Genomic DNA, 27,185 nt, shown 5'->3' on the forward strand with positions numbered 1-27,185 from the left:
CATTTTCCTTTAATGTTCCACACATGGACTAAAAAACTTCTAGTAAAACAAAAATATGTACAATTATTTGGTGGTTTTGAAATGTGACTTCAGTCCCAGTCCCTTAGGAAAGTGGTGTGTCACATTTCAAAACTGATAATAATAAGCAAGGTGAGGCTATTCAATCCCTTTTTGTCCTCTGTCTGGTAGTTTAAAATCTACAGTGCCAGAACATGGAAGCATTTCTAGTTCTCATTGCTGGGGTAGCAATGTCAGGTTAGTTAATAAAAGAATTGGCTGGATCCCTAAATCCAAAGCAAGGAGCTAAACATACTCTCCAGCAAGAGATAGGCCCCAGCAGAGTATTAAAATTACAGAAACATGCAGTACTGTGAAGCATGGGAACAATAGGCGGTTAGACCTTTTTAATATCTCATTTAGTTTGCTTACAGCACCCCCCTGTTTCTAACCCTTTTACAGTCTACAGACCACACCATTTAGTAAGCTTAAATGTTTTACTTACAAACTCAAAAGGTCAGATTTATGCATTATTCCATGCAGCAGGAAGAATACCACAAATAGAAAATTCTTGGGTTACAAAATACTGCAAAATATTTCAGAGCATGCAGTCTGCGCTTGAAGCAGGCAAGCCCAGACTTGTTGCCTGGTCAGCTTCACGTGGTGGAAGAGAATGAAGAAAGAAGCTTTACTTCCTTCTTTACTAGAGGAGAGGGAGCATGGTGTAATTGAGTCTAGGAATACCGTTCTGTTGCCTTAACCCCTTTATGCTATGCATTAACTAGCTCTAAGCTTGCTAGTTATATTCAGCTGCAATTGCCCACACTCATAGGCAGTAAGCTATTCACCTTACTTACTATGTATACCTAACCTTCTTTCAAAAGCATTTATGCTACTGGCCATTGCATCATGTAGGAACTAGTACTGGAAAACTACTAAAGTTCTGGAAAAGTGAAGTTGCAGCTGTTTGGGGATAACAGGAAATAGGCAGCATCTGGGTGCAATTCTGTTAAGTTGTTGTTATCAAACTAAACAGAGTGACTCTTTTTCCTGTGCTGTGGAGCAGTTTGCAAACTGTAGCTCTGCTTCATTTTGAAATTACTACTCTGTATTTCCCCTTGCATAACCTCTTCCTCGTCTTCTTTCCCATTTTTAATTGTGTTGGGGGTAGGGCGCTGTCTTGGCGGTTGCTTCTGCATAAGAAAAATATATGGGATCTGAGGGCATGTTTGCATTTGTCTGCTCCAGTATCCCTCCTGCTCAGTTTCGGCAGTCTTTCCACATGTCATTCACTTTTTCTTCTGCAAGGAAGTCAGTGCAGCTGCAGCAGTAGCTGTGCTTCTATCCTGGTTTTGGTTCCACTCATTGCCTGCCCTTTGTCACATCCTTTTCAAGCTTCATGGATGAGTGACAATATGGCTGATCAATGTAGGTAATGTGATGACTTGGTCGTTGCTGGTCATTCAGCTGTTGCATGGGAAATGCCTGGCCCTATAACTGGGTGTATATTTGTACATGGCTACTCCTTATAGAATTCACCTCTGTTTGTGACTGCCTTACTCACCTTATCTCTGGAAACGAGGGCACACTTAACTCTGTAGGCTCAGTGCTGCAATACATATTCTTGGTTGTCAAACCGCTTTGGGGAATAACTAGAATTTTGGGTCATTAGGGCACATGAACAGCCACAAATGAAGCCTTAGTTTTTAAGTTCTTCTATTTCTCTGTGGCTAAAATGGACATGCCTCCTGCATTTTGCCCAAAGCAGGACTTTCCTGTTATACTGCCTGGACCAAAAGCCAGTTGTGGCTCTCTTTGCCCTCTTGAGCTTTAAGACAGTTTTTGTCTAGAGTTCAATCTCTCCACTGTGTGACTGTTGCAAAGGCATGCTGTGTAAAGACAAACAAGTTTAAGCTTAGACTTTGCAGATCAAGTGAAGTCCTTATGTATTTGCTTCTGGAGACGGCTGTGTTCAAAGTAATGTTCATGCTGTAAAATACCGTATTTTTCGCTCTATAAGACGCACCCGGCCATAAGACGCGCCTAGGTTTATAGGTGCGCACCGATCCTTCTTGTCTCCTGGCTTCAGCGAAAGCTGCGCAGCCTGCATTTGCTCCATAAGACACACAGACATTTCCCCTTACTTTTTAGGAGGGGAAAAGTGCATCTTATAGAGCGAAAAATACGGTAAGCATTTGACCAGCAAAGTACAGTGGTGCCTCGCAAGACGAAATTAATCCATTCCGTGATTCTCTTCGTCTAGCGGTTTTTTCGTCTTGCGAAGCAAGCCCATTGACAGCTTAGCGGATTAGCGCTATTAGCGGTCTAGCGGCTTTTAGCGATCAGCTGAGAAGCGGCTTATCAGCGGAACAGCTGATAAGCGGCTTAGTGCTTAGGGAAAGGGCAGAAAAAAGCGAGAAAAAAACGCGGGAACTCGCAAGAGTTTTTCGTCTTGCGAAGCAACCCCATAGAGAAATTCGTTTAGCGAAGCGCCTCCAAAAACGGAAAACCCTTTCGTCTAGCGGGTTTTTCATCTTGCGAGGCGTTCGTCTTGCGGGGCACCACTGTATTCAGTTCTGCTTTGCTCTAGACAACTCCTTTTTCAGATGCAGGCATCATTAGCATTAGTTAGTTTTTTTAAAAATACAGGTACCAGTCCAGTTTGTTCTGCTGAAATAGGTTTCCCATTGTCAAGCGGAGATGGAGGTGGGTGACTAGAGAGAGAGTTCAGCAAGACCCAGGGGAATCATGCCACAAACCAGACCAGCCATAAGAGAAATGTCCACTGTTTCTTCTCTAGAAAGTGAGCTGACCCTGGGAAAAGATTGTGCTCTCGATACTCTGGGAAGTACAGCTTTCTCTCTTTGAAATGTGACAACTGAGATCAGGAACCTCTCCTAGAGGTTAGCAGACTGAGGCTCAAGGGCACCAGGATTTGACAGCTATGGAAAGGGATAGGCATAGCCAGAAATGGCACCTGCTGACCTGTTACAACAGAGAGCTATTTTGCCCTTTATATTCATGCCCAGTGTACATGAGCTCTGTTCTCAAAGCACTCTTCTGTTGCTTTTGTAGCTACTTCAATTCAATTCTGTTTTCTTGAGGTTGACCTAAAAATGACATGGGACTGACTTTCCTCTTATTTCAGTACTTCTGACCCTGTTAGGCCAGGTTGGTTTCTCTAGCACACAGCATCAGTGGTGGGGTCACATATGCTCAATCTATCTTGGTTTAATGAGAAAATATACTTTGCAGTGAGGCGATAGGAGTGTGACTATTGAAACTGTCGTCTTGAAGACTTTTTTGAAAGTTACTCAACTGGGGAATGATAGATAGCAAGCTGCTCTGCGGGCAAGGATGCAATGGTTATGCAAGAAGCACATATTCTTGAAGTTGGGAAGGAAACCTTGCCCTTTTGAAAAACACAGCCCAGTCTTGTTTTATGGCTTCCTCAATGACTCACTGGTGCTGGCATTCCTTGCTCTTCCAAGCAGCCTGAATTTGGAGACATTCCACCACTGTTCATTTAGGTCGAAGGACAGAATTTTAAAAATATTTCCCAGTAAGAATAAAATTATTCTTTTTTCTTTTATGTTGTTTGGCCTTGTAATCAACAATTGCAAATTTGTTGCCTGAAGAACCAATATAAAATTATATTTTTGTTTAAACCCTTAACACCTAGCTCCTGCCTTACCCTCTTGATTCCCTCCTCTTTCCTGCACTCAGCTGATGAGGCTGTGCTCACAGTGCTACACATTCTGTATATAGTTACCAGCAACAGGGTCTTCAGTGTGGTTGCACCAGCATAATGGAAGATGGTCCCTATGGCAGTTAGACAGGCTCCTATTATAATGTGTTTTAGATGCCTCTTGAAAATCATTCTTTTTCCTCAGGCCTCCCAGCTGAATTGATATTGTTTGCTGAATTTTTTTAGTTTGATTCCAGTTTGATCTTCAATGAAGGAATTTTACTATGTTTTGGTTTTTTAAAAAATTGCTATGATTTTCATCTTCCGTATTGTAACAAAGTCCCACTCACTGTTTATAAACCTCTCAATATAGAATAAAAAGGATAACATGACAATGAATACTGATAGTTGATGCTGGTTCAGTATAAAAACGTTTAGAAGGTTCCCCATTGCTATATGTAAAACTCATTTGGTGGTTGTAACAGGCAACATCTGAGTGTCTAAATCCAAGGATTATTCAGATGATGGTTAAAGGCTGGAGTAAATTTAACTCAAAATCCTTACTGCTGGTGGTAATAAGAGTCCTGCAGCTTCTGAACTCTGCTCCTTAAATCTTTAAAAAAGTTTAAAAACCCACGTGTAGAACTGGAATCAGGAGTGTATTCTTCCAGTATAATCTAGTGAAATATACAGTAGTACCTTGGGATGCGAACGGGATCTGTTCCGGAGCCCCATTCGCATTCTGCAGCAAATGCAACCTGCGTTTTGCCGCTTCCGCGCATGAGTGTGACATCATTTTGACCATCTGAGCGCGCGGCGAAACCTGGAAGTAACACGCTCCGTTACTTCCGGGTCGCCACGGAGCACAAACGGAAAATACTTAACTTGAAGCACATTTATCCCTAGGTATGACTGTAGATGGTAGGTTTGAGTGGTAGCTTGAAGGAAGCTTAATCATATGCATAGCTGCAGACAACCAAGAGAGGCAAAAGCCTACTTTATGCACAATAAGATATATAGCAGGGAAAGCAGGATTGATGTAGACAGAATTATTTCTATGGTAACCGTGTGTAATTTACTATTCTTACTTCACTATGCATTACTGTAGTTATAACTACTGCTTACAACTGCTGTTACCTATTTGTTTTTAAATGCAAACAGCAGCCTCTCATCCACTTTTGTGCTCCAAATGAAAATCACTTCTTTGAAACAGCCATTTGCTTTGGGAGGATTTCTTCTCAATGCGAACAGCTGTTCCAAAGTGCAACTTTGATCGGGCCATTGGAGCTTCATGGATCAGGCCAAATGCCCATCTAGTCCAGTAATGTGTTCTCACAGTGGCCAACCAGATACCAATGAGAAGCCTGCAAGTGGAGCTCAGCCTGTGAATCCCAGCATCTGCTGCCCAGTGGCATACTACTTCCATTTTGGTTTGTAGACTTATCCTCCATGCATTTGTCTAATCCTTTCTTAAAGCCACCCAAATTGGTAGACACCACTACATCTTTTGCGAGCAAATTCTGTAGTTTATGTGCTATATGAAGGGACACTTTCTTTTGTCTTTCCTGAATCTTCCAACATTCAGCATCGAGCTCTAGTCTATCAGGAACTCCACATAGGAGAAAAGTGTTTGGTTTCCCTTGCTTGCTTCAATCACAGTAATTACCAGCCTCTCCCCAAGTGACTGCTGTTTGCATTAAAAAAAAAGTGGGCACAAAATGCAGGAACACATTTAACACCAGTCTGGTTTGAAGCTGTGTAATAACTGTTAAAGTATGTTGTTAAGTCTGTCTTGCTAGTGCCCTCTCCTGACAGCTGATTTTATTAACACTCTAAACTTTGCATTATGTATAGTCTTTCTACACACATTAATATTCTGTTGCAAATCAGTCTGAAAGCTTGAAATTCTGTATTCACTTGTCATACTTTGTCACAAGATCACTGGCATACTTTTCGATGGAAGATGTTATCTTGATGACAGCTCAATTGACTTAGGCTGTGGCAAAGAATGAATTGCCAGTTGAGTAGTCCTCAAAATAAGAGAGAACTGATCAACCTCAAGAATGGTCAGCAGGCAGGATGAATTTGTGCTAATGTTGGGAGAAGCAAGAGCTGCGTATTTTGCAAGAGCAATACCATTCTGTTTCAGTTGGGCTCCGTAAAAATTCTAAATAGGATTATCTGCTTGGTCCAACAGCAAACCTGCAAATGAAATCTTTATAAGCACTGGTAAAACAAATCTGTGCTTCCAGGCTTTTGCTGATGTCTAATTCCAGAAGATGGTGTTCTTAATATGCCAGAATCACAAATTGTTACATTGAACAATAAACAAAATTTTAATGTTCTGAAACACTTTTGTTTATTTTGTTGAGGATGCAACAGGAAAGGCAGTATTAAAATGCTGACCTGAGAGTCTGTTTGTTTAAGCGTCTGGTGTTACATCACCAATTAAACACCAGCTCTTGGATTCAGTAAGCAAAAATACAGGACCTCATGTGAAATTTCTAACTCTCCAGGGAGGACAATTTATGACTCTGCTTGCTTTGGTCTACATGGAATTAAACTTCTAGGACAGAATACATTGCTGTTAATTCTCTCCACAGACAATACTACTGGTATGATGAGCGGGGAAAGAAAATCAAGTGTACTGCTCCTCAGTATGTTGACTTCGTCATGAGTTCAGTGCAGAAGCTAGTAACAGATGAGGATGTCTTTCCTACAAAATATGGTATGTTTATACACTTAGTGATTAAAAAAACGCTCAAAGTGGTTTACAAAGAGAATAAGTCCCAGTCAGAGTTTTATGGTTTTGAAAAAACAAGCATTACATACGTATAATTACTAATTGTTTGTAGAAGTGATAAATAATATGTGAAACTATATTAAATGCAGCTTCTTCAAACTACTTTAGTCAGTGAATAATCAAATGAAACCAGCTTCTAAACATATGCCATATCTCTGCTATTCCTTTCTATACACATAATTGTTTTTTTCTGGGCCAGTAGCTGGATGACATGGGAACACTTTTCTGGCTAAATGTGAGGGTGATTTGTGTATGGTTTGGGATCTGAAACATTAGCCTCTCCCTAAGACAGAGATTCACTTAAACAGCCCTGTTGCAAGGACATATGCTTGTAGAACAGGGCTTTCTCTCCCTTGCCCCCAATTGAGGGTTGGAAGAATCCCAAGAAAAATATGTTGGGTGGGGGTTCATTCCTTCTGGCATGTTAAAATGCCTGCGAAGAGCTTGATGTTGAATTTCATAAAGCCTTTCAAGCTTCCTGCCTAGTGGGCAGAGGGCTAATTCCAGTGCAGGGAGTTAAGCAAATGTTGCCTTACTACTAGAGTGCTTTGATGCACCACTGAACATTATAATGGTTCTTTTTCCTCTCTCGTGGCAGGCAAGGAATTCCCCAACTCTTTTGAGTCTCTAGTGAAGAAGATCTGCAAGTACCTGTTTCATGTGCTAGCCCACATCTACTCCTCACACTTCAAGGAAACGTTGGCACTGGAGCTGCATGGACATTTGAACACACTCTACATACACTTCATCCTATTCATCAGGGAGTTCAACCTGGTGGACCCTAAAGAAACCACCATCATGGACGACCTCACGGAGGTCCTCTGTAGCACCAGTGGGAGCAGCAGCAGTAATGGGAGCGGCAACGGCAGTGGTGGCAGCGGCAGCAGCAGCAGCGGCGCAGGAGCACAGAACCATGTGAAGGAGAGATGAGTCCCAGCAGGAGCAAAACTAATGCTAACATTTTTTTAAAAAAAACAAAACACTCTATATTCTTTGTGTGTATGTATATGTGCATATTGTGTATATATATACAGACATACACAGCCATGACAGTTTAAGCAATTATGCTGCCACCACAGGACATGTAGACGTATGGAGCTTTCGTTTAAATGCATCATCCTTGGCGAGAAGTTGCACCAGTTCTATTTTATTTTTTTTCCTTCTCCCTTCTTTCTTTTTCTCCCCTATCAGATGGATGATGAGTGCTGTTTTTAGAGAAGAACCACATTTTTTTTTTTTTGAGTTGGGCTACCGCTTTGTCTTCTTTTGTTCTGCCCACTTCCCCTCTCCCTTGGTGGGGTGGGGGTGGGGGAGTCCTTTAATGCAAGCCACTTCTGTCTGTCTCTCTCTCTCTAGGATGGTGGTACTGCCATTTTATAAATGTTATAAGAAGTGACTTTTACTTGTAAAGTGGCTTAAGATGCAGATATTTTGTTTTGGGGGAGGAGGGCTTGAGATTTGTCTTGTTTCTCCTTAAAACGGCCCATTTCCATTCCCTCCCCTTAGGCTTTTTGCATCTAGCCCTTTGCTGGCTTGTACGGGGAAGCGTTTTGCCTCAACTAGAGTAGCAATAAGACTCCCACTAATGGATGTGGGAATCTCAAAAGAGCATCTACAAACCTGTTTTGCTTATTGCTTCTAGTTCCTCTGCCCAGCTGCCCCACCCCACCCCCGGCTTTTCCTTCCCAGACACAAACACCAGAATTAAAAGAGTGGGGAATTGAGCCTAAATGCAGTGGTTGAGCAGGGGAAGCCTGGGGCAGATGGAAAGGGGCATACAGTGTATCACCACCTGTGCTAGAGAGATGGCTGTTGGCATATAATTATATTGTTGGCTTATTTTAGTTCATCTGTCCAATAATAATAAAAAAACTTCTATCAGGTATAAGTGTTCTATATGCAATGTCACAACATTAGCCTATTTGCTTCAGGGGTTGAAATATTATCTGTTTACAGTGTAGGAAGTTGTTAGCCAAGGTGTGTGTACTTTGCATTTTCCAGACAAAGTTATTTTGTGTAAGTATTTGGCATTTACTATTATTTATTTCTTTATAAACTATCAGGGAGGGTGTATGGCATTAAGCACAACACTATTAAAAACAAGATACCGGTAATTATTAAAATGACTGGCTAACCAGGAAATCAATTAAACAGCTACAAGGCCTACTGGTGTAATAGCTCTGGAAATCTCTGCTGCAAGAGTGCACAGCATGGGAGTGGCAACATGAATGCAAGGCCTCTGTAAGAAGCAACAGCCTTCCTCCAGATGACCCCAGCTGGAATATAAGAGCCTCAGGTGGTATTTATCAGGCCATGTACAATGTACTTTGTTGCAGCCTATCCCCATCTGGAGCTTTTGGACCAAAGGGGGCAGCCCCCACACAGTGCAGACAAAACTGGTACAAGGCACTCTTAGCCATAAAGGTCACTGGCTGTGAGAATTTTAGGACATACTGAGCTGCATTCAAGAAGTCAACATGCTTCCTCTAAGAACATACTTTGAATAGTTAAAATTCTCTAAGTAGAATTTTCTGGGAGTGGACAAGATTGACTAACAAATTATATAGTAGGATGACTCTTCAGGGACCCAGGCTTCTCTTTGTAGCTGTTTTGCCATTTTTAACAGTTCTGTTACATCGCAAGCCTTCTAAATTAACAACTTTAGAAAAGTGATCTTGCTTTGAGGAAAAGGAGAAGTTTATGTTAAAAAAAACAAGCACAGAATACTCTGTCCCATCTGGTACATGAGGTTGTTTTGCCATATTTCATATTTCATGGTAATACGCATTTAAAACATTTATCTGTCTTTCCTTAAAATGCTAAAAAAGAAATGACTAAGAGCAAGCAGAATACAAAAAGGAGCCATAATAAGGCTTTTTTCTCAACACAGTTAATGGTAAGAGTGCGAACTTAGTACCATCCACGGGTCTAAAAGCCTCTTTAGCCACGTGACAGAAGACCATTAAGAAGAGCCTCCCTCAAGAAGACACAGTTGGATGCAGACACTGCATATAATAGAAAATGGTGCAAAATAGTGTAATGTAACTTAACTGATAGACATACTGTATGAATCTACCTCCTGGTTTGTGTAAATGGGGAGGGGGGATATCTTTTTGGCCCAGTGCACCAGCACTAACTGTTCCTGTTGCTGGGTACAGATCACCTGGCCTCAGATTACTGACAAGTGGGTGGTTTTGCCCACTTGTCAAAATTCCTTGTGCTGCACTTCCCTGGCACCTGACAACCAGTTGGAAACTGCAGCACAAGAGGCTTGCCAGCCCTGAGCTCAGTGAAGTTGCATGCATAGAGCTGGCAGAACCGTTTTCTGTACAGATCAGCTGTGTGGTTGAGTGCCCCATATGTGGAGGGGGCAGGTGGCCATGGTTTAGGGAAAGTGGCCTCTCTGGGCTATACTGCTTTCAAGGTCCTCTGTTTTCTAGAAGCTCACAGATTCTTGTTTAGGCACTGCATCCATGTTGTTGTGCGTGGGAGAATTCCTCTTTAATTGCCTGATTTAATGAGGGAAACCTAAAGACATTTCCTTAGTAATTTATGCACTAAAACTGTAACTGGCAGAGACATTTTAACACTGTATTAAAAACAGTCTAAAGCTACTAGCGTACCCAAATAAAAAGTAATGTATGAAGTGTGCAAAGCTGCCCCCACCCCCCTGGAGATTATACTCTTTATAGGATGATGCAGTAATAAACTTAAAATAGACCTTTTGCCCTAATAGGTTCTGGAAGATGAAGACGGGAGAAACAGGCATACACAGGTCAGTTGTGGAACTAGGTTTGGACATACTGTACTGTTCTTTGCCATTGGAACAGTGCATTGTACTCGCAAGTGGAACTCTATCGCTACCTAATGGCTAAAGCACCCAATTGCAGATACAGCTGAAAGAGAAGAAATTTCCCTACACCACATTGTGGAGGGGACTTCCTTTCCTGTAAACAAACAGCATAGACTTCGTCATAACTGAATGAGGCCTAGGCACTGTATTCTAAACATTCTAATGTGCAGACTTTTGAATTGTCTAACTCACAGACCAGTTGCAGCCCATAGCCTCCCCCAGCCTGTAACAACTTTTCTTACGGGGGTGGGGGGGTGAGTTCCGATTTGTGGAAATGGCATATTTCCCTACAAGCCTAATTTCTACATGGGGTAGTAGTGGTGATGGGAGGCAGCTGGGAAAGTACTGTTAACCCTACCTCTCTTTGTGCTGTGACCCCTCCCCCCGGCCTACCACCTGTCTAGTGTGACAATTAGGCTTGGATGGAAAAGGTCTCATTCATGCAGTTGGGATTGCCCCAATTCTCACTCCCCAGAACTGCTCTCTAGGCAGTATTTTGGCTTAGGAAAAAAAGACTTCACCCATAGGAGGAAAACTCTAACCCTAATTGTCCCATGGGGTGAGAAATGAAAAATTGTGCAACTATCCCCATTCAGGTGTGGGGAGTCTTTGGCTCTCCAGCTGTTGATAAACTGCAAGACCCATCAGCCTCAGTAAGCAAGGTAAATGGCCAGGGAAGATTAGAATTGTTTTTCAGCAACTTCTGGAGGGCCAAAGGCTCCCCCCACCACCACCCTACGGGAATATGATCCTTGGAAGGAGGGAAAAGGTCCCCTACCCCTGCATGCTGCAAAGCGAATCACACATTGTGGAAGGCACTGTGGAGGCCATGCAGTCCACACAAGTGCAGGATCTGCATGAAAGAATCCCTGAGAGATGGATGTCTAGCCTCTGCTTAAATACTTCTTGTGAATGGGATCCCACTGCCCTGAGACTGGGTCTGCTCCACTGTAAAACAGCCTGTGTTGCCTTATTATTGTTAAGAAGTTTCTGCCAAAGTTTCCAACAGATTATTTACTTCACCCCATTAGTCCTAGTCCTGTCTGCTGGAGCAAATAGAGCAACTACTGTCTCTCCTCTTTTATTTTTCTCCAGCTACCCAAGTCTTCCAATTGTACCTTAGAGGTCTTGGCTTCCTTACCATCTCAATTGCCTTTCTCTGGACATTTGACAAATCACCTCAACCAGATTGCACCCACCCAAGAGTTCTATAACAAAATTATGTAACTTATCACTAAGATCAGGCACTATACATGAGGACTGTAAAGTGCCCAATGCAACACCATTTTTAAAAAGGGGGACCCAGGAAATTACAGGCCACTTATGTTAACATCTGTACCTGGAAAACTGTTGTCAAATATGGAGTTACCAAACATAGAACAGGTAGCAAATATTCTTCATGCTGGTAGGCCAAATCTGGCAGCTGTGGGAAAGGGTCAGGTAAATTTCCCCTAAAAACCCACCTCTCTGTTCCTGCAAGAACAATAGTCTTTTCTTGTCTGACTTTAGATTGAACCTCTTCATGTTTCAGTGTCATATCCAACCATGTACTTTCCAGCTGACTCCTTGTTTTGTTGTACAATATTTTGATTACCTCATAAAGTTCAAAAGGGGGTAGGGACTGAGCAGGTTTTGCTGAAAACTGAAAACAGCATAAAAGCATCACCACTCAGCAGAGAGCTCTCTATGCAGCCACACTGGCTTATTTAGATGCCTTCTGTTTTCCCTTCCCATCGAAGGAATGGTTTGTGGTTCAGTATTTTACTTTTCAGAATCTCACATCCTTAGCACATTTCTCCTTCAGAATTTTTAGTCATGGGATCCAGTCCAACTTTTCTCAAAACTCTTTGAAATCAGCTTTCCTACACAACCCCCAATTTCTTGCCATCACAGATTCCAAGGTGCTCCTTTTAAGAACAAAAGCATTCCAATCTAGGGTGTTATAAGGTCTGGGTTTATATATTTGGTTCTGGGAAAGCCAGGTTCAAATCCCTATTCTGCACAGGTGATCAACTGCTAGCCTGGATGGAGTCACCAGTTCCCACTCTAATTTGCCTGATAGAGTACTTGTGCAGCCAAAATGCACTTCTGAGCTCTTTGGAGGGAGAGCAAGATGCAGATTCTGGTTACAAAGAAGTTACTCAGGAAGCATCTTCCTTGGTACTAAGATCCAAGGTCAGCCCCAGATATTTTCTGCCCAAAGTGAAGCACAAGTTGGACACCCACACCCTACTCAATTCAACACAGAGAAACCAGCTAGACAACAGGAAAGCATTCTCCATTGCATCTGAGTGCAACAGCCAATATTCGGGGGCATAGGACAAGCCACACATGGCACATAGAACTCTGTCCGCCAACATTTTTCCACAACTCCTTGCCTCCCCATTTCTGCCTTACTGCCTAAGGGTAGAGCCATCCTTAGGTACTCCCTGCTGAAGAACACCTGACATAGCTTGACAGCGTATATTTGCCACCTGCGGAAAATGGACCTTTGGGGTGAAATAAAGGAGTTTGAGGGTGCCACAGGCCCATAGCCTATAGTTATTAAAGGTATAACATAGGCAGGAAAACAGCTTCATGTGTTCCAGCCATTGTGTCCCAAGCACACCAGCCCCAATGAGGACAAGTGATTGGAAGTTTTGTTTTCCATTGACAAAGCACTCAATTACATCAGCTCTTAAGGCGCAAGGGATATACGCATGAAGTTGATACAGTAAGTGTCACACTTTTTAACAACAACAAAAAGATGTGACGGTCCTGCGTACCATTGAGTACCCCCTGGGGGAAAAAGCACTACTCCTCCTGCTAGGCACCTACTTACAGTGGTGCCCCGCAAGACGAATGCCTCGCAAGACGAAAAACCCGCTAGACGAAAGGGTTTTCCGTTTTTCGATGCGCTTCGCAAGACGAATTTCCCTATGAGTCTTGCGATTTTTTTCGCTCCCCCCTTTTTCTAAGCCGCTAAGCCTTTAATAGCCGCTAAGCCGCTAATAGCGCTAATCCTCTAAGCCGCTAATAGGGTTGCTTCGCAAGACGAAAAAACCGCTAGACGAAGAGACTCGCGGAACGGATTATTTTCATCTTGCGAGGCACCACTGTATTCAGACATGTGCTCCAACCCAGATAGTTGGAGCAACAGTGCATAAGCAACCGGCAAGGGCACAGCTCCATTTTTTTCTGTCGCTATCAGCAACTCATTGTCCTTGGAGACAGCAGGGAAAGGGCACTTTCTTCTACCTCTGCACCCCAGGCCTCCTCTCCTTCCATCTCTGACCACCTGGACTCTTCCTCCACGCCCGGCTCCTACCTCATGGGTGGCACAGAACCCTGTCTTCCCCTGGATCCTCCTCCTGCCCACCCCTCAGACTCGCCGGCACGATGACATTTATGGACAGTCTTGCATCACTAGAGCAAACTGTCCATCTTCTGAGAGAGCAGGCCCACAGGACCGAGAGTGCCTTCACGTTACGAGTCTGTCAAATACTAGAATGTTAAAAAAATGTAAACAATATTGACGCTAATGCATATTTCACAAGTGTATCCTATTGCAAGCAAGTTCAACAAAATTCCTGCTGATCTCCAGCTGTTAAGGAGTTGAGACTACACAAGCTGCAGAGAAAAGGAAAGTCAAGTTTGCAGAACACATTAAATAAACAAGCAGATGGTTCTGCATGAATGGTCTGACATTTCAGACACAGCGGTAGCTGTTGTGAATTAGTAGATAATCTTGTCTCTTACCCCACAAGGAGCCTAACTTTCTGCTTTTAATGTAAATAAAGGCTTTATTCGGGGCTAGCTGCTCCTGGGATAGCTCATGAAATAGTAAGGCAGGAGGAAAGCATCTAATCGCCAACATTCCCTTCTCTTTTCTGGTACCACTTAAAAAAGAAACTTACCATATTCCTCCTCAAAGCAGTTCAGGGTAGTGTGTAGTTGTTTTCCTTTCCCTCCTCATCTTATCCTCAAAACCCTCTGAGGGAGGCTAGGCTGAGAAATGGTGACTAGCTGTGAAGACTTGAACCTGGCTTTCCTCAGCTTTTGATTGATACTCTTTCCCACCACACCATACTTTCGTACATTTTAAACATGCTTCTTAGGAAGCTGCAAAAGTAAAAAGGGGGGTGGGGGAGAGATGCACCATCTCTGCCCTTTGACACCACAAAGCTTCTGGCCCCTGGCAGGGCAGTTCACATCACATCAGAGTTGTGATAGTACAGGTCCACACCATACATTTAAAACACAACCAACACACATTTCACACGTGTCTTCCCCCAAAGGATGCTGGGAACTGTCACCTCCCATTCACAGACCTATAAACTACAGTTCCCAGCATTCCTTAACACATGGTGTGGCTCTGCCCAGGATTTGAGGCTGTGCTTCTATCTCCCTGCTCAGTTCTGTTAGCAGGGCTTCATCAGTGTAGTCATAGATTTAGTACAGGACCCTTCAGTTCCTCTGTATACGTCTAGGCAGGAATAAAACTCTCTGGCTACCTTCCTTGCATTAAAATTCTGGGTCCTCAACAGAAGCAATGTTAAGCTTAGCGTTTCAAAAGAGTGGGGTGTAGTAGGGCCCATGGTGTTCATTCTCTTAAGTTGTAAGACACCTGTACAGTGGTACCTCGGGTTTCATAAGCTTCAGGTTACAGGCTCTGCTGACCCAGAAATAGTACCTCGGGTTAAGAATTTTGCTTCAGCATGAGAACAGAAATCGCGTGGCGGCAGCGGGAGGCCCCATTAGCTAAAGTACCTCAGGTTAAGAACAGTTTCAGGTTAAGAACAGACCACCAGAATGAATTAAGTACTTAACCCAAGGTACCACTGTACTGTTTAGTCAGGAGAAGAGGACACTGAGAAGCAACAGGCAACCATCTCACAATGGCCCAAGTTACTCTGAGACACCTGAACAGGAAATCCCACATCTCAAGCCCTTTCAAGTCTGCCTACCTTTCTTGGTAGAAGCCTGCCCAGTGGAAACTAACTTGTGGGACAGCTCAGCCAGCAGAGCATGAGATTCTTCATCTCAGGATTGTGGGTTCAAGCCACACCTTAGGCAAAAAAATTCCTGCATTGGACTAGAGGACCTTCATGGTCCCTCTCAACTCCATAACAATTCTATGGCACTAAAAATAACTCCCACAGTACATATTCTGCATGGGAAAAATGGAGGAGCATGCAGCTCAGTTGGTAGCAAATGATATCCATCCAGAAGTGCCCATATTTAAGCTGTAGCATTTTCAATTATGTATTTTATATAATTACTCTGATAATCCTGCCTTTCTTCTGTGATGGAATTTAAGACGGCATTCATGGGCTTCCGGGGCAAATTTTACAAGCCTCAGAGTACAGGCACCCTGAATCTGGAATGCCCTCCTATCAATAATAAAAAATAATAATAATAATAGTAGTAGTAGTAATAATAATAATAATAATAATAATATAATGTTATTTGTATCACGCCCTCCCAAGCCAAAGCCGGGCTCAGAGCAGCCAACAGCAAGTAAAAATAGCACAGTGTACATAAAATCAAAGTCAATTAATTAAAATACGTTCTAAAATCATTCTGATGCCAACTCCTCTACATCTTCAGTTTCAAATAAAAACTTACTTTATTTACTCAGGCCTTTGACAGGTTTATGGTCTCTAATTGTACTGCTTATTTATCTTGTTTTTATTTTATAACTTTTGGGATTTGCTCTTATTTTAAATGCCTTTTATTGTTTGTTTTGCATATTACTGGCAACTGTAACCCTCTCTCGGCTCATGTATGAAGCGTGGGGTAGTAAATACAAGGTCAAACCAAATGGTCCAACTACTGCAGCATCCTTCCTCCCACTGTGGCTTGCCCAATTTCCCCTGGAAGTTCAAAGCAGAACTTAAACGCAACAGCAACTGGCAGTCAAAGACATGTTTGTCCCCAAGGAAGGTCTTATACAGCCATCGTGACTAAAAGCCATTGAGACTTGTAGGTCCCCATCCAGGAACTGACCACACCCAACCCTGCTTAGTTTCAGAAGTTTGCTGCATCATGTAGGGGCTTTAGATCACACCCCAGACTCAATTCAAAGGAGCAGGTACCAGGGCTTCTAAAGACCTTAAGAGAGCCCAAGAGGCTCCACCTTGGCTAGATGGACCAAGAGACTGTCTCAGTAGAAAGAAACTACAGTACTTTAAGTCTGCTTCCCTTGAACTTTTCACATTTAGTGGACTTGCTCTGGCTTAAGCTACGTCACTGGAGTTTTATTTTAGTCTTCATAACTATAAATGCCATGAATTGAAAGAGAACCTACCCAGGTGACTCCAACACAAAAACCTCACATACACACTAGGGAAGCTTAGGGGAGGGGGGTTAATGTTTGATGTTGTATTGCATTTTTAATTTTTTGTTGGAAGCTGCCCAGAGTGGCTGGGGAAACAAATGAAAGTTTACTACCCTCCCCCTTCTTCCCTGCCTGCTCTACCCACCTCTCTTCTTCCCCCAACCTTATACTGTATACATTAAAGTCTCACATCGAATAAACCTGATCTGTAGAAAGGCCTTTATGATCTGAAAATAGAGACAATGTTTGTATTTTTCTAATCCCAGAATTTTTTTAAATAAAAACGATTTTTAAAAACCCCAAAGATAATGAATTTCCATGTGGGGGAAAAAAATTAAAGGATGCAACCAAAAGTAGAAATAACATTGATTATTTTTACTGTCTTGCTTGGCTTTAAGCAAAACCCACTTTTATTAACCCCTCCCCAAATAAATAAATAAATAAATAAATAAATAAATAAATAAATAGATAGCTGCAACATGCATGTTATAGAGGAAGGACTGTAACAGCGGCTATAAATCATAAATGGCAAAGGGGCAGCTACTACCCCTTTTAGAGCACTATGCTTCTGTGTTCCTGTTGATGATAATAAACATTATTTGCACCCCACCCATCTGACTGGGTTTCCCCAGCCACTCTGGGCAGCTTCCAACAAATACAAAAGCAAAATAAAACATCAAACATATATATAATGATTTTATTGCATTAGCCATGCGGCCATAGCACAACATACATAGAAACAACAACACAAAATGGGGATGGGGAAACAAAAGTGTATGCCGTTCTCAGAACACTCTGAGAAAATGGGGACAACAAAGGCAACGGGAGGCTTAAAACATCGAGTGACAGAGAACACAAAAAACAGGTTCGACTGTGCGGCGCATCGACTACATCTGTGGTATTGAGGAAGGAGTTGGTGCCGCTTTCCTCTTCATCACACTAAGCAGGAAATTAGCTGTCATCTCGGTAATCCAACAGTCAGAATCCTGCAGAAGAAGGGACACTATCCAAGGCTGGATTGGGAGATGAAGCTTGTTCACGAGAGGAGTTAGAAACAGAGATCTTTCATCTGTCCAGTTGGGACAGAAGAGCATTACATGTTCCATAGTCTCCAGAGCCGTGTCATTGCAGGAGCATGTTCTATTTGCGATGGGAACTCTGGAGTAACGACCCGACAGAACTGCTGTAGGAAGACAGTTGAGACGGGCACAGGTAAAGGCCCTTCGTTTAGCCTCCGAAGGAATTGTAAAGCAGTATAGAGGGATCCCTTCAGGGGGTGGAATAGCTAGGGCTAAGCCTGAACACGGCCCTCTTGCTTGGGAAGCTGTGTTAGAGAAGTCAAGTTGCTGCAGCTTCTTTTTGATTAGAGGTAGGGCCGCCGGGCTTATACACTCTAGATTAAAAACAGTTTTGCGGTTCAAATTGAGAAGAGAGCGGAATTTGAGATTAATTGTAGTTTTCCAAGGAGAATTATGAGTATCTCTTAGGATCAGATTGGAGAAACCACCTCTAATTCGAGCATCCGATGGTAGTAGGTGGGAGCTGTAGGAAATGGCTCGACTCCATGCTCGTTTTACAATTGAGGGCTGGGCGAACTCAAGTCGTAAGGCTGCACCTGAGACACATCTTGGGACGCCGGAAAGAGATCTCAGAAACATATGAAGTGGGCGATCCAAGTTACCTGATATTGCTGTAGTCCATACTTCGCAGCCATATAATAGTTTAGGGACAACTTTGGCATTAAACATTTGAATTGCTGCTGGAAGGTGTTTGCCGCCCTTCTGGTGATAAAATCGGACAATGGCATTAGAGGTCGTGGTTGCAGCAAGAGAGGCAGAATGTAGATGGGTGGTCCAGGAGAGATTATAAGTAAATATCAAGCCTAGATATTTAAAGGCTTTTACCTTTTCTAAGTAGCCACCTGTGATCTTAAGCGGCTCCAGCTTGAGTTTGCGGGAACGAGTGAAGTGGAGAACTTTCGATTTTTTATAATTAATATTAAGGGCTTCCGCCTTACAATAGGCGATAAATGCATCAACTGCATTTGCTAGGTCCGCAGCTGTTCTGGATAAGATGACGGCATCATCCGCATAGAAAAGGGAAGCAACGGGGTGGCCTGCTAAGTGAGGAGGGTACTTAGTTGCTAGCTTCAAAGGGGAAAGGGCATCATGAAGATAAAGATTAAACAGTAAAGGGGCCAAGAGACAACTTTGTCGGACGCCCCTGGCTGTTGGGAATGGGGTGGTAAGGTAGCCGTTGGGACCAATTCGAACGCGAGCTGTGGTGTTTGAATAAAGGGAAATAATTAGGGAAAGGAGGTGTGGATCAATTCCCAAATGGGCAAGTTTGGACCATAATCTCTGCCTAGGAATGGAATCAAAGGCGGCCTCCAGGTCCATGAAAGCGACAAACAGGTGGCCTTGCCTTGGTGCAGTGTATTTGCTGGCAAGGTGATAAAGAGTTAGACAGTGGTCCATGGTTGATGCTGACTTCCGGAAGCCAATCTGTTCTGGCGGTAGAATGTTTCTCTCATGGACCCATGAAAGAAGTTCTTCCGGTAAGACAGCGGCAAATATTTTCCCCGGAATAGATAGTAAGCTGATGGGGCGATAGTTCCTAGGGATGTTTGGCTGGCCGCCTTTGAAAATCGGAACTATTGTAGCTTCTCTCCAGGAGTCGGGGATGTCTAAGGTGGAGGAGATAGCGGTGAATACAGGAGTCAGCTGTTCACTCCACCAAAGAGGATCAGTCAGGAAAAGGTCCAACGGGACCATCAAACATAAAAATCTTCCCTAGACAGGGCTGCCTTCAGATCGCTTCTAAATTGTAAGTTCTCACCACCATCCCGTGTGTGTGTGGGGGGGGGGGATGCTGAAATGCTAGGGTCACCACAGTTTATTGTGCTGTTAGGGCAGTTTCAATATAAGTTCTGCTCCTAAGGGGCTGATAGGATCACTTCCAGTATCCATCAATAGAAACTTATGTGTCTACTGAGAAGTAAGTCCTCCAAGCTCAAGGTAGCTTATTTTTGGGTAAGTGTACAGAGGACTGCAGCCCAAGAGGCTGCTGTTGATATTCCTGCTCTATCTTTCAACCATTTCTCCAATCAATTTATACACAGCTTAATATACAAAATCTCGCAAGTGGCTGATGGAGCAAAAACTTTAGAGTGGAGTGGCTCTAAGGGTTAACTATACATGATTTGCACATACACATGTAACCCTTGGAACTGAACCCCTGTGTAAGATAAGAGATTACTGTACACACACACACACACACACACACACACACCCCTCAGTGAGTGCAGATATTTATCTTTGTATATGTACAGGTATACTAAAGGCATGGGAACATTAGGGGAGAAGGTAAGATAACTCTATCAGTCTAATTTAAATATAGCCCTTCTGCCAAGGCATTTGGAATTCATTGGGCAGTGTTTACACACTCATATAAAGATGGAAAAGTTGACACCAACTTTGGAGCAAATATGGTAAATTGGCTGTACTGCCAGTACAATCCTTAGCTGGAATCTCTGGACTACATTGCAAAGTAGCCATAGACTGCTACTTTTTCCTCTCTGGTGCAGCGATGACCTAGCCTTTACAAAAACACAAAGACTGTAACAGAGCAATCCTAGGCTTGTCTGTTCAGAGGCAAGTCCCACTGAGTTCAATGGAGCTTTGTGTGCATAGGATTGCAGCCAAAGGAATTTATTCTTGCCCTACTAAGACCCAGACTGGGACCATGTTGCAAGGGTGAGTCACCTTTGGAATCATTAGTTCAACTTATTGCTCCTAATCTCTTGCCAGGTGACTTTTTACTCTTCTGCTGTGGAGTCTTAAAAGGAAGATTATTTTTCCTCTAAATTATATCTCCCCCAAATTAATTTTTAATTTGCACTAAGTTGCTGCTGCTTTTCATTTGTCTTTCATTTCCCCACCTGCTTATTCCTTCTAGAACCTTCTAGCACCAATTGCTAGAGCAAATGGGAATCATTCAACCCCAATATTTGTACAGCACAGTCTCCCATACTCTTTAACTAGTGCCTCAAGACATTTCCATTTCTACATGGGTTTTCCAAATGACTGAGGTATCTGAACGGTATCCCTCTCCCTCCATTGTCTTCATCCCACTATTTTGCACTTTGCTTGCTTTCCTTTTTAAAAAAATAATAATTAGATTGATAGCCTGTCAGCACAGCTGGGGGTGAGTGGGGTGTATTTTTAAAATATTACACAGTGCTTTGAAAGGTTTAAGAAGATGATGACGACATGATTAGCAAAAAGGGAAAAGATTATTATAGTCGCACCTTGGTTGTCAAACGCCTTGTGACGTGAACATTTTGGCTGCTGAATGCCACAACCCCGGAAGTGAGTGTTTTGGTTTGCAAACATTCTTTGGAACCTGAATGTCCGATTGGGCTTCTGTGGCTTCTAATTGCATGCAGGAAGCTCCTGCAACCAATTGGAAGCCGTGCCTTCGTTGTCAAACATTTTCAGAAGTCGAATGGACTTCCGGGACGGATTCCATTCGACAACCAAGGTACGACTGTACTTATCTCCCTCAGTGGAGTTGGAACTTAAAAAAGAGATATTTCCTTTACCTTTAGATCTTCTGCTGAATAAGTAGATGAGGCAGTAAGGCTCAGCCTGTTATAATGGCTCCCCCACCTGTTATAATGAGTTGAACATGCCATACCCTGCCCAGCACACAAGGGACTAAGGATTATAACAAGATTGGTGGGGTGGGGGTGGAAAGGGGGAATAGCAGGTTGGAAAATCCACACCTGTCTAGAGAAGTTGTTTCCTGTCATGAAGGATCCAAGATGAACAGCTATAATTAGTGCAAGTCAAACAGCTGGGGGTGGGGGGCAGGATTCCAATTTTGGCAACCCCAAGGCTCTTTCTAGCAGAATTCCTTTTAAGAATGTAGCCTTTTGGATGTGTGTGTGTGTTTTTAAAACATAAGATATTGCCAAAGCAGTTATCCTTTTCTCTAATGTGACTTTAGGGCCACTTCCCCCTCCCTCAGTTTTCCCCTCCCTCAGCAGATCCAACAGTCCCTTGAGGGGCATGTGTCAGCTTAACTAAGCAGGCGTGAATAATCTCTGGCACACTTTTGGAGGAGAGATGAAGGTTCTTCCTGGTGCTTTGCAGGCGATTCCTCCTGGGCAAGTGGCTCATGAATCTAAGGGGTGGACAGGACACCTGCCTGCGGTAACTGGGGCTGCAATGGATGCAAATCTTACCTTTGTACAGAAGGTTAGTTTCCACCCCTCTATGTGGACATGTAAGATACAGGGTGAGAGTTCAAGGACACATTCCAAACAGGTAAACAGTCAAGGAGGGTGTGAAGCCAGGCCTCTGAGTGTGGCCTGGGAAGATTCCTGATGGCTCTGCTTAGCTCCAGGCCACAGGTTCCTCACCCTTGCTTGGGCAGTTAGCATGTCACTTAGATTGGGTAACATTTCCTCCTTTGCAATTACTCAGCAGGAACAATTGAGCTGACCCTTCATCTCAAATCACACCTTGATTTCACTTTGCTACACAGCTCTGTTGCTTTTCAATTTGTGGAAAGTACTACAAGACTCATCCTACTAGGACCCATGCAGTAAGGTTAGTTATCCTCACCCTCTGACCTTTTCATTATGCCATGCACAATTAAAGAAACACCAGCCGATACCTATACCTACAAACAGATCAGAATCACATCACTACACACACTGGAAAGATACATGGAGGGACAGAAACTTCAGGTTGACAGGGTGCATTAAGAGGTAATTAACATGCATTAAGCCATCTCAACCTTGGGGAAATATTCATATATCCACTTACAGATCACAGATTCCTCTCAGCTAACTGATTCTCCTAAATGCCATAGGTGCTCACTCCCTGGGGCCCTGGAAGGGGCCAGGCACCCAGAAATTTTGGTGCCAGGGTCATGCACACTGCATGGCACACACAGCCCTGGGCACCCCCAGACACAGGGCCAAGCTGGCACTCCTGCTAAACTCCATTAGACATCACCCTCAACTAGCAATAGTAAGACCCTTTTCCCTTTTGGAAGAGTCTGTGGAATCAAGAACATTTTTTTTTTTTACTGGGGTATAAATACTTACACAGCTGTGTTAGCCTTTTCTCATAACATGGCTTGCTTGCTAGAGCATTTATGCCTGTTTTACAGTGCAGATATGGGTGGCCGGGAGGTGCAGGTTGAGCAGGCAACAGGATGACCACTTGACCCATTCCTACTCAGTTCTTCACATCACCTTTTCTGTGCCAAAGGGAGCTCATACGCCCGTCAGCATGGCAAAGCAGCCTCATTTACTTTCCTCCATTTGCTCAGTCTGTTGCTCCCAAGGTGGCCCACCATACATTACAAGGGTAATGGAGTAACTGCCAAAGCTACTTCTATATGCCAGGAGTTCCAGGCCAGGGTATAGGCAGGATTTATGAGGGGCAGGGCAGGATTTATGTTGGGGGCAGAACAGAGTTATCTGCAATGCTATTGGTCAGTTAGTTAAGTATTTTTATTTATTTATTTGATATGCATGGTTCCAGCAGCAGCTGCAAATATATAAACAATTTCCCATGGAGGACATGCCATACTGGTGTAATGCTCCTGTAGGCTTGGGGGATGAAATGCAAAACAGAACAGGGCAGTTAGCTCGGTTGGCTATAGCATGGTGCTTATAATGCCAAGGTCACAGGCTCGATCCCCATATGGGTCACATACATCTTCCTGCATTGCAGAGGGTAGACTAGATGCCCTCTGTGGGCCCCTTCTAACTCTACGATTCCGATTCTATGATAGGGTGCACCGGGAGGTGCCAAGTTCCTTTTTTAAAAAAACAGGAATTAGACTGCAGCAATTCTAACAGCAGGACAAACCGTAGCTTCTTCAGTCTTCTGCCCTGGCACCCAAAAGTTGCAACAGGCCTTTGGGAATAAACGGGCTGGCGCCATGCTGTTTTTATTGTAATTGTTGGTAAATAGATTGTGTGTGTATATAATTTTAATTGTATCAATGTTTAAATGTATTTCAATAATCGGTTTTTCTAAGTTTTTAGCAGTTCTTGTTTTTATCTGCAAGCCGTCAGAGAAAAAGTCTGGGTATAAATAAACATTATATGGCAGGAGTACTACAGTAGCAGCTATAGTAAAACGCACAGCTAAATGAAAGTATCAGTGTCCTCTGGTGGCCACAAAATGCCATTACAGGCAAAGCATATAAAATTACAGTAGTACAATATGCAACATGGTAATAATAGATTATTTTGTGTGTGTACTATGCCATTTAGCCCCAATAATAGAGTGCACCTTTCAGCAAAACTACATAAGGAAACCAACCATTCTTTGCACTCCTTCCTCCTCTGAATACAAGGTTGCCAACTAGCAAAAGTAAACAGTCCCAGCCAGGCCTTATTCTGCATCCTTAACTAAGATTTGATATACTGTACAGAAAACAGCAGGTGAAGCTTTTAATGGCACGGAGCTGAATGCAGTCACCTCCTGAAGGCTATGCAGAACAAAATGCTCTTAAAAGACCACCCAAGGGGCTGGTTCAGAAGCTAGCAGTCCAATTAAGCTCAAACAGCCTATCCTGGATAGTTTGGAAGAACACCTGAAAGGGTGGCCATATGTCATGGATACCTTAGCTGAGACTTCTACATTGCAGGGGGTTAGACTAGATTGACCCTAGGGGTCCCTTCCAACTCCCAAATTCTATGATCAAAGGTGTCGCATGTCACTATGCCTTTAAAACTTTTTAAACAGTGAGGAAGTACCAATTTTGCCCCCTGAACAGAAAAAAACCCTAGTGAATATTTCTCTCGAATGCACCAAAACTACAAGAGAGAACTTTCTCCAGAAAGAAACAAAGAGGTTTGCCTCCTGCTGACAGCACAATCTTTCTGGCAAGTCTACTCTGGCGCAGAAGGCATTCAGTAGTGGGTTTAGTTATTTATTAAAGATAGGACCGTGGGAGAAACAAGGAAAAGGATTGCCACCTTCCTTTCTGACCCTGCTTCCCAACAGCAGATAAAGTTTTCCCCGACCCTTGCTATGCATAAAGTGTTGCTGAATATATAGAAGCAGAAAAAGTGGCAACTGTAGAGCAGACATGCCTAGTGATAACCCATTCAGCTGCTGCAGGCAAGTTATTGCAAAACAGGAAAGCAAGCCCCAGATTAACTTCCTGTTAGGTAAAGGTAAAGGGACCCCTGACCATTAGGTCCAATCGTGGCCGACTCTGGGGTTGCAGCGCTCATCTCGCTTTACTGGCCGAGGGAGCCGGCATAAAGCTTCTGGGTCATGTGGCCAGCATGACTGAGCCGCTTCTGGCGAATCAGAGCAGCGCACGGAAACGCCGTTTACCTTCCCACTGGAGCGGTACCTATTTATCTACTTGCACTTTGACATGCTTTCGAACTGCTAGGTTGGCAGGAGCTGGGACCGAACAACGGGAGCTCACTCTGTCACGGGGATTCAAACCGCCTACCTTCTGATCGGCTAGCCCTAGGCTCTGTTGTTTAACCCACAGCGCCACCCGCGTCCTGTTACACCTTGATAAATACCAGAGGCTGCTAGCCTCTCACTTCTTCTAGTATGGCAGGACTGGGGTACATCCTGTTCTGGGCTGGCACATGCTCCCTGTGGGGTGCATCATGACCTGGACATGTTATCAAGTATTCCCAAGAGTAGGTCAACACACCAAAATCCACCAAGACAGCCAACTGGAGTTAACTAGCAAGGCACAAGCTAAGTAGTTGTATGAATCAGTTCCTTCTATCAGACTCACAGGCAACAAGTGCACTTTTTTCACTTGTGCTGGGAGAAGGGGGGGGGGCAGAACATTAACTAGGAAGACTGAAAAAGCAAAACAGGGCTTTCAAAGAGTGGAGTGCAGCCCCTCATGAGTACTACAAGAGCATTGTTCCCGAAGGCCACAGCAAAAGGAAGGAGAAAAGAGAAGGAAAGGCTAAGAGTAGCAGAAGGGAATATTGAGGGGGAAGGAAGGAAAAGGTAGAAGGATTAACTACAGCATGAGACCAAAGCTGCAACCTAAATCATGCCTACTGAGAAGTTAACTACCTAATTCTTGCTCTCTGGTAAGTGAGGAGGGGGGAGGGGGATAAATTAGGATTACAGCCCAACTGATAGAAATATCATGTAATTAAGACCTTCCATCCTCCTTGTCCTCCACCCTTAGCCATCTCCCTTTTAGCAATATAAGAGAAAGCTTTCAATATATATTGGGGGACGGGCAGCAGAAAGACATAAATGCACACTCTTTTTATGTGTCTTGAACAGCAGCACCAAAATTCTTCAAACTTTTGTAAAAGAACAATGGTCCCAAGGAGAAAAGCAAAACAAAGCAACAACCCAGGCCTGTAAAATAAGAGAAAAATGTGCTAGCGTTAAACAAAAACAAAAACCCTGCAATGCAATAGATAGCCATAGGAATCCAACAAACCCCATATGAGGTAAAAAGAAAGCTGAACAGCAATACTAAACCTACATTTTAAAAATAGAACAGAAAACCATTATTTGAACTCTCACCTTGCAATCAGTGTCCTGTTCCATCACTGCAGCAACAAATATGTAGAACCAGGTTTTCAAGTGGCTGCCTTGTAGTGGAAGACTGAGTTAAAGGTTGCTGGTTTTGGTGTGTGTGTGTGTGTGTGTGTGTGTGTTTTCTGACCCCCTTCCCTTACACCCTTGTGGAAAGTCCTGCATAATTGCTTGTCCTGAGATCTACTGCTTCAGCTTGGAACAGTATCTGCTTGAACAGCCTCAACCTATCCAGGACCTCTTACTTACTATCAATCCCTAGGGCTCCCTAGGTCACACCCACACCACAAAAGCTCACCTGACACACATCCAGTATGTAAAAATGTATTTCCTACACCTGTTGGGTGAGATGGCTTGCTGCCAATATGCACTGCAGCAGCAGCAGCAGCTGTTGCATATTACATTCCCTTTCCCACCACTCCCAGTGTAGCAATGGAGGTAATATGAAAAGACCCTTAGCAAGTTCTGCAACTGTAATGTGATTTAAATTCCTCCTGGCTTTGTTATTTGTATGTTAGGTGTACATGCCAGCAAATCAGATGTTGGTCCAGCTGCTAACCTGCCCTTCCTCAAGGCTCTAGGTAGCCTGTCTGTGAACACTTAAGCCTGCCTGTCCTTAAAAATGAATAAATAATGTAAAGCAGCACATCTCCCTTCCTTTTAAAAAAATAAACGAAACACATAGCAAAAATGCACTGGGGATAAGGGCCAGGAAGGAGAAGAGTTAATCAACTACCAACTACCTACAGCTGCCCTCTAGCAGCAAATTGCAGCATGTACTGCTTTTGTGGTCCCCCCCCCCCACTCCACCCTGAGCCAGCCAGACACTTCCGTTTGAAAGGTATGCTTTAATTTGATGAGGTGAGGCTAGTCAACTCTGGCTCCAGATCTACTAAGGGCTCCTGCCTTTAATGCGGCCTTTAGTAAGCCATTGGCTTGGTACTTACCTGAAC

The 27,185-nt window shown here is 43.4% G+C and overlaps 1 protein-coding gene across 4 annotated transcripts in view; it reads left to right on the plus strand.

The window, feature by feature from the left end:
* The window catches only part of MOB2 (MOB kinase activator 2), a 100,335-nt gene extending 91,959 nt beyond the window's left edge, over positions 1 to 8,376 (plus strand). For all 4 annotated transcript variants that reach the window (XM_083723569.1, XM_083723568.1, XM_083723570.1 and 1 more), the window contains 2 exons: positions 6,289 to 6,413; positions 7,087 to 8,376. In XM_083723569.1, the coding sequence (XP_083579695.1) occupies positions 6,289 to 6,413; positions 7,087 to 7,418 (457 nt within the window). In that variant the 3' untranslated portion in view covers positions 7,419 to 8,376. The remainder of the gene's footprint in view (positions 1 to 6,288; positions 6,414 to 7,086) is intronic.
* Positions 8,377 to 27,185: the final 18,809 nt, after the last annotated feature.

Source organism: Podarcis gaigeae (assembly GCF_964106915.1).
Source record: "Podarcis gaigeae genome assembly, chromosome: 1".
In the NCBI taxonomy this organism is placed as follows: domain Eukaryota; kingdom Metazoa; phylum Chordata; class Lepidosauria; order Squamata; family Lacertidae; genus Podarcis; species Podarcis gaigeae.